Source organism: Myotis nattereri (genome assembly GCF_964212035.1).
Source record: "Myotis nattereri genome assembly, chromosome: 1".
Taxonomy (NCBI): domain Eukaryota; kingdom Metazoa; phylum Chordata; class Mammalia; order Chiroptera; family Vespertilionidae; genus Myotis; species Myotis nattereri.
In genome coordinates this window covers 75,733,084-75,743,701 of record NC_138075.1, presented here as the reverse complement: position 1 = coordinate 75,743,701, position 10,618 = coordinate 75,733,084, and the positions used below count along the sequence as shown (strand labels likewise).

General features: G+C 42.5%; 1 protein-coding gene and 1 pseudogene across 2 annotated transcripts; one reads left to right on the top strand and one right to left on the bottom strand.

Annotated features, from left to right (window-relative positions):
* Positions 1–546: 546 nt before the first annotated feature.
* Positions 547–1,251, top strand: LOC308521497 (annotated as a pseudogene). The gene is made up of 2 exons: positions 547–556; positions 945–1,251. The product of its transcript is annotated as an uncharacterized misc_RNA (transcript).
* Positions 1,252–6,426: 5,175 nt separating this feature from the next.
* RNASE10 (ribonuclease A family member 10 (inactive)) lies at positions 6,427–7,077 on the bottom strand (the record flags this gene model as incomplete). The annotated part of the gene is made up of 1 exon (XM_081108471.1): positions 6,427–7,077. The coding sequence occupies one exon, from the start codon at positions 7,075–7,077 to the stop codon at positions 6,427–6,429; it is 651 nt and encodes a 216-aa protein (XP_080964597.1).
* Positions 7,078–10,618: the final 3,541 nt, after the last annotated feature.

The window sequence follows — 10,618 nt, the reverse complement described above, 5'->3', positions numbered from 1 at the left end:
AGTAATATGAAAAAATATATATAAGGAGCTTTTAGTACATCTTACAAATTTACCCTTTTAAAGAGGGTATGTATTTTTTAGTTTATATCCTTAACAGTCTAGTACACTAACCCATAACAACATGGAATATTATTTTTCTTTGTGAGGAATTTATATGATCGGAGCAAGTAGTAACCCAACATTTCTGGAGACAAGTTGATACATTTCAAAAGTCTATAAATGTCCTGGAAATAAGTCTACGGTTTTTAACTAAGTTGATAGGTCAATTATTAACTGGGGTGGGAGATAAATGTAATCAACTTTAGGTCCCAGATAAAGAAAAGAAAGTAATGACCATGAGTGGAGAAATTAAAATAAAACCCACAATGAGCCAGGGTGGAAATCTTGCATTGCATAACTATCCTGTTTACTTATTGCTGTGTAACACATTACCTCAAAACTTAGCCACTTAACGCAACAAATATTTATTCTGTCACAGTTTCTAAGGGTCAGGAGCTTGGAAGCAGGTGGTTCTGGATCAGGGTTTCTCATGAAGTTGTAGTCAAGATGTCAGCGGGTATTGCAGCCCTCAGTCGGGCTGGAGGGGCCGGTTTCAAGAAAGCTCACCGCATGGCTCTCGGGGGGAGGCTTAGGTCCTGCCGGGTGCTAACTGCACCTCAGTTCCTCACCACGTGGTGCTCTCCCTCAGCTGCTTGAGCGTCTGGCTCCAGCTCAGCCCAGCTCAGCCCAGCTCAGCCCAGCCCAGCTCAGCTCAGCCCAGAGCAAGTGATTCAAGAGCAAGAAGTCCAAGGCTGATGATGGCTGCCCCGAAAAGCCATCTTTGCATTGTTCCCGTGGCTGCCTCTCCGTGGCTGCAGTCACCTCTGCTTCTTCCCCGAGTCCTCCAACACCCGCTTAAAAAAAAAAAAAAAAATCCGCTGCATCGGATCACCCGCGTACCCCAGACCCGGACGTGGACGCCAGCTCCGAGCTCACCACCAAGGACTTAAAGGAGAAGAAGGAAGCTGTGGAGGAGGCAGAGACTGGGAGAGCTGCACCTGCGAATGGGACCGCTCATGAGGAAAATGGGGAGCAGGAAGCTGACAATGAGGAAGAGGAAGAAGAGGGAAGAGAAGGATGGAGAAGGGGTGGGGGGGGGAGGAGGTAGATGAAGAGGAGGATGCTGAGGCAGCCACTGGCAAACGGGCAGCTGAAGAGCATGAGGATGACGATGCTGACACCAAGAAGCAGAAGACCGATGAGGATGACTAGACAGCAAAACAGGAAAAGCTAAACTTAAAAAATATATAAAAGCCTCCGTGCGCTATTCACCCTCCACTTCCCCTCTAGAATGTGAACGTGGTCTCGTTCAGTAGACTCCCGCCCGCCTGCCCGCCTGCCCACCCACCGCGGTAGCATCACCGCCCAGCCAAACCCACAATGTCAATTTGCAACAGGGGAGAAAAAAAGGACCAAAACTTCCAAGGCCCTGCTTTAAAAAAAACAAAAAACAAAACAAAAAACCCCACAACTTTAAGAAGGAAAATGTGTTTGTATTGACCTTTTATATTTTTGTACATATTGTTAGAGGTCAGCCATTTTTAATGACCTTGGCATGGCCAAACCAGCCTTTGGCGCATTCTCTGTCCAACTTCTGGCTTTATTTGTGATGTGACCATGTTCATTAAAATCTCAAAGGAGAAAAAAAAAACTTTATTAAAAAAGCAACAACAACAAAAATCTTATTCCAAGCATTCCAGTAACTTTTTTGTATATGTACTTAGCTATACTATAAGTAGCTGGCTTGTATGAGATCTTTAAGAAGGCCAAAGATAAAAAGGTTTCTTTTTTACCCTTTTTTTTTGGTGGGGGGGTCTATGAAATTGCTATTTATTGTGGGGTTTTTGTTGTTGTTATTGTTGTTGTTGGCCTGTTTGATGTGTGTGTGAAACTGTTGTCCAACAATAAATGGTACTTTTATTTTGCTGAGTTGTTCCAACCAAAAAAAAATAAAAAAGGAGGAGGTGGAGGAGGAGGAGAAGGTGAAGTGGGAAGGAGAAGGAGAGGAAGAAGTCCAATGCTTTCTTTGACCTACCTTGGAAGCAGCATATTGTCGCTCACTTTGATCATGTTCTGTTCATTAGAACTGAATCACTAAGTTGAGCCCACACTCAAGGAGAGGGGAATTAAGCTCACTTTTTTAAAAAATTATTTTTATTGTTAAAAGTATTACAGATGTCTCCTTTTTATTCCCCATTGACCCCCTCGCCCCACATCTGCCCTTTCCCCCAAGACTTAAGCCTATCTTTTTTTAAAATACATTTTATTGATTTTTTGCAGAGAGGAAGGGTGAGGGATAGAGAGTTAGAAACATCGATGAGAGAGAAACATCGATCAGCTGCCTCCTCCACATATACATGTACATGGAGCACCTAAAATGTACAAGACATTCTTAGTTTTGCTTCAGGATATTTCCCACTTACTAATGAACAAGAACAAAGAGTTTATTTACTCAAGATCAGCTAGTAGAGGATAGAACTAGGATCTGAACATAGGCTGTGCAGTTTCAGATTCTGTGTGTTTAACCACTATGAGACACTGACATTCTAGAGTCTACCTTACCTGCCTACCCGAGGTGACCTTCAACCTGAACCCATGCCCTTCAGCTCCTTGAAGACCTTCAAGTAAAATGAATTTTCCATCCCTTCCTTAGAATATGTACAACAAGCATGTCAAATTCCCGGCCTACAGGCCACATACGACCCACAATGAATATTTTTGTGGCCCAGCCAATATAACGGTATATAAGAAATGTTTTAATAAAAATTTTATAACTTAATTTTTATAATATCCTGTTATACATAATTATTAATAACAAACTTACAATGTTCATTAATGACTGATTACTATAATCATGTTGCATTCATTTCTCTTACATGCCTTACACGCAGGCGCACCATTTCTCTCCACTAATACTAGCAGTGAATACTTTAGCAACCAATTGCCACATCATTAGTCAAGTCTTGGACTGACTTGTTTGGTGTACGCAACAGGAAATATTTTGCTTTTGGAGAACAAGAAAAATAGGTTTATTTGCATTATGCTTATTAATTTGTGCAGTTATTCAGTGTCTGGTAAGTTAACGTTCAAGAAAAATATTAATTTTTATTAAAATGTTCTATTATTTTATGTTAATGACTAGAGGCCTGGTGCATAAAATTTATGCACTGGAAGGGGGTCCCTCAGCCCGGCCTCACAGTCTGGGACCCTTTGGGGGAGATCCGACTGCCAGTGGACCTAAGCCAGCAATTGGACATCCCTCTCACAGTCCAGGACCCCTCAGGGGATGTAGCAGTGCACCAAATGGCAGGAAGCCAGGGAGGACCCCAAATCAGGGCTGGGCGCCATGCCACTTGTGCTCATCCTGGCCCACTGCGCCTGCTGCTGCGCCTGCTGCTCAGCCAGAGCCATAAGCCTGGCTTCTGGCTGAGCGGCAATCCCCCTGTGGGAGTGCACTGACCACCAGGGGGCAGCTCCTGCACTAAGTGTCTGCCCCCTGGTGGTCAGAGCACATCATAGCAACTGGTCATTCTGGTCGTTCCGCCATAATGGTCACTTAGGCTTTTATTATATAGACTAGAGGCCTGGTGCACAAAATTCATGCAAGGGGTGGGGGTAGAGGTCCCTCAGCCTGGTCTGCACCCTCTTCAATCCAGGACCCCTTGGGGGATGTCCAACTGCTGGTATAATGACTTATCAAGTGAAGATTTAGAATTATGGGTAGAGAAAAGATGTATATTTGTTTATTGTCCAATCAGTACACAGGCAGATTCTTTGTCCTATGCAGGCACTATCTCTTCCTGTTAAATCTAGGAACCATTTCTTCATTCTTGGATAATTTTGTATCTTTCACCACAAGAAAAAGGCAGCACATTTTTTTTAAAAAAAGGTTACATTGTTGATAATGGCCACAAATGCAAGTCTTACCTAGCACCATAGTCCATTCATTTTCTGGAACAGAATACCATAGACCAGTCATTTTCTAAACAACAGAAATTTATATATCATAGTTTTGGAAGCTAGAAGTCCAAGACCAGCGTGTCAGCATGGTCATGTAGGGCCCTCTTCTGGGTTGAAGATCCTCATATAATTCTCAGATGGCAGAAGGGACTAGTGGGCTCTGGGGGATCTCTTTTATTAAAGCACTAATCCCATTCATGAAGACTCCATGACCTAATCCCTTCCCAAAGGCCTCACTTTCTCACACTTTCACATTGGGCTTTAGGATTCCAACATGAATTGGGGGCGGGGGAACACAAATTCAGACCAAAGCACTTGGAGTATGCAGGAGAATGAGAATAATAATTCGTTTTCTGGTCATGGGGAATTTGCCTTTCGGAATTATATAGTGTAAACACAAAACAACACATCTTCTAATTATATCTTCTCTTGAACTCTTTAGGCCAGTGGTCGGCAAACTGTGGCTCGTGAGCCACATGCGGCTCTTTGGCCCCTTGAGTGTGGCTCTTCCACAAAATACCGGCTTCTGTGCATGGGCCACGAAGTTTCAATTCCACTATATGTGTGCGCCCACACGTGGTATTTCGTGGAAGAGCCGCACTCAAGGGGCCAAAGAGCCGCATGTGGCTCGCGAGCCGCAGTTTTCCGACCACTGCTTTAGGCCATGATCACTGCATTCCTAGGATGTGACCTCTTTCATAACTGACCACACCACATCCCTGCCTTCCACACTTGCCACCAGCCAGAAGGACAGGCAAGGAGCCCCTGGGCAGAGTGAAAGAACAGTCCTGTTTATGCAAGTAATGACTATCCTTCACCTTGCACAGATGAAGACCAACTCGAGAAAGTATACCATCACCCACCAATCAGAGCCAAGAGAGGACATTGATTGGAAGTACCCCATTGGCACTGCAAAACAATGGTCTCACAAGTCCTTGCAGGAGACAGGAGCAGCCCCCCATACTTCCATGTGTGTGGAGCCTACAAATGGGTGTAGTAGCCACTCTGGTGACAGCAGTTGGGGGTTCAAAGGAAAAGAAACGTGTACTGCTACCCCTGCCACCATCAAGTGCTATGGAACAGGAGTAGAACTTGGATGGCTGAAAGCCTCCAACACAAGTGCTCAAGTCCAAAGATCAGTAGTGACCATTGGTAACCCAGAGTCCCAAATTATCCTATGTACAGGATGTGTTTGAGTCACCCAAAATCAATATGTCAGCAGCATTCTGGTGACCTGCTATCATGTGATCCCACTATCATGTGATCCCACAAAAGAAATACTACACCAGCCCAAAGGAGCCATCCACTTACCAGGCCACCCTCCTGGAACCAGGGCCTGGTTTCAGGGGTGTACGATGACCCCCTGGGCACAAGTTTCAGAACCTCTTTGGAGGCAAGTGATTGAAAGAAATGAGACTCAGGACAACAGGTGTCAGTCCAAGCTCCGGGTGCCTCACCCAGATGTCACTGCTTGTCCCAGTCAGTCCCAGACACCAGAGGGCGACTTTCTATGTGAGGTGGGAGGAGAGGAAAGAAGAGTGCATGTCAGAGAAAATTAGCCATGTTAGGAATTTGTCCAGTAGGTGACCCAAAAGCATTGAGAGTTGGAAATGAAATGTGAAAGGGTCCCAAGTTTGACTTCTTCTTAACCAAAAGCTACGCAATTCATTGTATGGTGAACTATTAAGACACTAGAATGAGTTCTGTCTTGGTCTGCAAGACTATAACAGCTTACCAGCAGACCCCTAAATTCCTAAATCTAGGCCCTATTCAGACTCCGTCCCCTTAACTTGGGGTGGTGAACACACAATGCAGTGTACAGATGATGTGTTGTGGAAGTGTGCACCTGAACCTGGATAATTTAGTTAACCAGTGTTACCCCAATAAAGCCAATAAAAAGGAAAAAAAGAAAGAAAAACACCCATTCCACATAGTTCTCCAGATGCAGTCAGAGATGCAATTACTTTTGTTTGCATCTACAGTGGAGAAGTGCTGTATGGGAAGTCCAGGTTTATCAACCTAGGCTTAGGGTGGGTAGCAGGGAAAGACATGGGTAAGGGATGCATTAAACTCTGGTAGTCCACACCCATAGGCAAACAGACCAGGAACAGACTAATGACCAGGATCACAGGAATACATTTCTTCACCCATCTCTTTCCAGGGCAGGAGATAGGATGAGAGGAAGAACCTATCTAGATATCATTAACCTACTTTGCCACTGCTAATCCCAGGAACACAATACAAGTGGTGTGAACCCTGGGGCAAAGAAGAATTGTGTTTTCACGAGGGGATAATAAAAACATAGGCCAGCCTTTCTTCCCAGAACCTTTATTGCAGAATACCTTAGAGGAGGAAATCAGCATGAGAAAGAGGACGTGGAAAGAGGAAGCGGAGAGGTGAAGAAAAAGAAGAAAGTAAGTTGCTTCATTATCTATTAGGTATTACCTGGACCTTCATGTCATTACAGGATATAATAATGAACTTTTCAAAAATGAAAGTTAGGTAATTGCAGTGAGGAGTGACTTGGCCTGGTTTGGATAACCTGCAAAATGTCAAATCAAAAGGACGGGAGCTTTTGTGACATTTGCGTCCCTGGAGCTCACAGGCAACGACAGGACCCTTGCAGACAGCTCTGACTGTCTCTAGCTCCTCGTGGATGAATGTGTACTGGGTGATGCATGTGTGGTTGTGCTCCTTCATCTTGTGGGCCATCATGGTATTGCATTCCCGGGCCATCAGGTCAAGCCTGGGATAGTCTTTGTTGCTCTGAGAGAGAGCCTCAGCTCTGAGCATCTTGTTTCCTCCAACTTCATCTTCACTGACGATGGTCTCTTCAGGCCAGCCAGGTTGTACCACTCCTTTGTGGCTAAGCAGCAGGGTTTCTGTTGTTCGGGTGCCCGCTCCCTCCTTAGTGACTCCGGCCTTGTCCTGTGAGTCACTGGACCAAAATTCATTCAGGGATTGATCACTATCTTCCAGGACCGCTGCAGCCATTCGAAGGCCCAAACCCAGGCCCATCCCAAGGCCCAGCAACAGCAGCAACATCATAAAAAAGATTTGCACCAGAGTCAGCTTCATTTTGCCTAGAGGGAAGGAGGGAAAAGGAAGGACTGACTTTGAGATGAAACTTGACTCCACTAGAAACCCTAGGTTCCTTAAACCCTGACAGCAAAGCCTTTGGGGTCTCCTCTCCCTTTCCCCAGATTACCCCATGCCCCTCAAGTCACCTCCTGTCCCTCTCCTCCACCACCTTCCCTGTTGTTGTGTAATGACCTGAAGATCCTGCAGAACAGGAAGAACTAGGGGAAGTGGTTCTAAAATTGGTTCATCTGTGGGACAACAGTAGAGGGAAGTTGACTCTCAAACAGAAATTAGTTCCAATAATCCAAGAGACTGGTTGAGAAGACAAACAACTACAGTGTCACACTTTCCTTGAGAGAAATTATTATAGACTAGAGACCTGGTGCACAAAAATTCATACACTCGGAGGGCGGGGGAAGTCCCTGAGCCCAGCCTGTGCCCTCTTGCAGTCTGGGAGCCCTCAGGGGATGTCCACCTGCCAGCTTAGGCCCACTCCCTGGAGGATCAATGATTCTCTCTCCCTCTTCTTTCCTCTCTGAAATCAATAAAAATATATATTTTTTAAAAAAGGCCTTCCCTAACAGAAAAAATGGCTATAATCTGTTGAATAGGTAGGAATATTGTATCAATGCTTGATATACTGAATTTGTAAAATTGTACTATCATTATTTAAGAGAATCATTGTTCTTAGGAAATGAACCCTAAAATATTAAGGAGCAAAGGGGCATGGTGTATGCAAACTATTCTCAAACCCCATGTGGTTAAAAATATAGGTTATATGTATATGTGTACTATGTATGTGTACATGTGTTTAGAGAGAAAGAATTATTTTTAAAAAGTGGAAAAGGGTGTGTTTTTTTAATAATGTATCTGGATAAAGGATATTCAGGATTCCTTGTATTATTATTGTAATTTTTCTTTAAAATTGAAGAAAAATTGAAGAAGTCACCACTGTGACTTACCTGCACACTTAAGTAGCTTCCAAAATTGTTTCCTCTTGTTTAACAAGTTCTTCTCTCCCAGGGTTGCCTTCCCTCTGAGAAGTGCATGGGATGTTGGTCTTCAGAAAAATGATTACCACCTTGCGGTCCACGTGTTCTTAAACCCAGACTTATTCCTAAGCCCACTTCCCTCCCACTTCCCCCACCCAGCACTGATTAAACATACTAAGCCAATTCTCCTTTCTGCTCCCACAAGCACTTTGAAGTAAGGCTATTTTGGCATGGAGACAGACCCAGACATCCAAGACAGGAAATGTCTTGAGCCTGGGAAACCGCAGTTTGATTTTGTCAATAAATTGTTCCATTCCTGAGTTACACCCACTCTTTTGTGGTTCATAGCCCCCTGATCTTGACCATGGATTTTAAACCAAGTAATTTCCTTATATTCTTCATATGAACTTCCTTTAATCATTTCCTGTCACTTCTGGAATGTCAAGATCTTTGGCCTTTATTTGGGTCATGTCACCAAAATGGCTATTTTGCTTTTCACATTTTAGAACATTTGAACATTTTGAGTATATGAGTCAATCATGAGTTTTTACATACCTTCCCTATGAAGCCCATCTCAGCTTTTCACTCTCCGTTCCTCTGCCAATTTCCTATAAGAATATCTAGATTTTTCAATTCCGATAATTTAGCCCTAGAAAAGAGAATATCCAAAGCTGCACCATCACTTTCAGTCCCTATAACCTGGGTGAGTAAAACTAGGAAGTTTACAATGCTTATTCCAGTCACTTCTTTAACTAAAAGTGACATCATGAGTTAATATTTTTAAAAGCACTTTGGAAATTAATAAAGCACCATCCAAACCCTCTCAAAGACATAAGCAAGCCCCTTGGCGGAGATGTTTTACGTTATCATTCAAGCTAGAGTTTTCAAATGGTGGTCTGGGAGCCTTTTCAGTGATCGGCAAAGTCTACCAAGTTGGTCTTTGTAGATATTGATAATTTACAGCAATACTTATTTACAGCAATAATAAGAAAAACAATAATATCAATATTGAGCACTTACTTCATGCAAGGCATTTATTTCCTTTTACCCTCACAATTTGTTTGTGGTATTCCTCTTTAGTACCCATTTTGCCCATTTATTTTGGTGAGGTCTATTTGCAACACAGAGAGGGAATAAAGAATCCTCTGATGAATCTGGTTGCCTAGAGTCAGCAGGGGTAGCATATTCAACTACAGGCATCGCCTGTCTCTTTATAACTCCAGTAGTTTTCTTCCTATTCAGGAACTGTTTGAAAGTAACCCTTAATTAAATGTGAAGAAATGACCTCTGTGTTCAGTCTAAGTATATAACCTTTAGCCTGGACAGGTTTTTATTTTTGTTTTTTCCTCTTATGACTAGAGTTTTCTCCTCTTCCAAATTTGAATAATACTTCATAGGGATGTTGTGAATGTTATGTAAGATACTGCATATAAAAGGATAAATGTATTCTATTGCTGTTATTGCTGTTACATATTACCAACACATGCTCATTATTCCATCAATGCCATTTTCCTATTTAGAAATAACACATACTAAGTACTACAGCTACCGACATTGCTCACTGCTTCGAGAATAAGTCAAACAATATGCTAGAATCTCAAAGTAGGAATTAAGGCTTATATGGACTGACACTTCATTTCACAAATAAGGAAGTAACTCAAAGAGGTTGATGTCTCAGATGCTATAGATAAGTAATGGCAATTCTGATAGTAGAACTCCTGACTTTTAGTTAAGCAAAATTTATGATGATAGCTAGATAGATAAATGATAGATAGATAATAGAGCTATATAGAGAGAGATAGATACTCTGATTAGAAAATTGACAATGAAGCCTTTTAATACTTAGATTCTAAGCATAAGCACTACTTCCCATTTCAAATTAATCTAAAATATGGACTTTCACTTGCAGTCAAGATGAAATAACAGCAACTGGAATTTGCCTGAAACTCCTATAAAAATGAACAAGTTATATAAAAAAACAGATTGTCAAGACATTGGCAAACAGGCAATGCAGGATAGTGATCACTGAGAGATGGGAAACAAACAAAATGGGCTTACTCCCTGGAGTTTCTGGGCCATGTGGCAAAGAGAAAAGGAACCCAGGCAGAGTCTATCAATCACGCTAAGTTGGGAAGATAGATTGGGAGTCCAAAGAGGTCAATGCAATTAGAGTTCACAGGGCAGAGCATGAGAGGGGGTACAAGACTGCAGAGGAAGAACTCCAGAGACCTACAGTGGAAAGCTATCACTACACATTTATCAGAATGACTCACATAAAAAAATAGTGATAATATCAAACACTGGCAAAGATGTGGAGAAACTGGATCTCTCATACATTACTGTTGGGAATGTAAATTGATACAGTCATCCTAGAAAATAGTATGGCAGATTCTTAAAATACTAAATATATACTTACATATTTATAACCCAGCAATCACATTCCTAGGCATTTATCCCAGAGAAACGAAAACATGTCCACACAAAACTCTGTACACAGATGTTAATAGCAGTTTCATTTATACTAGCCCCAAACTGGAAACATACCA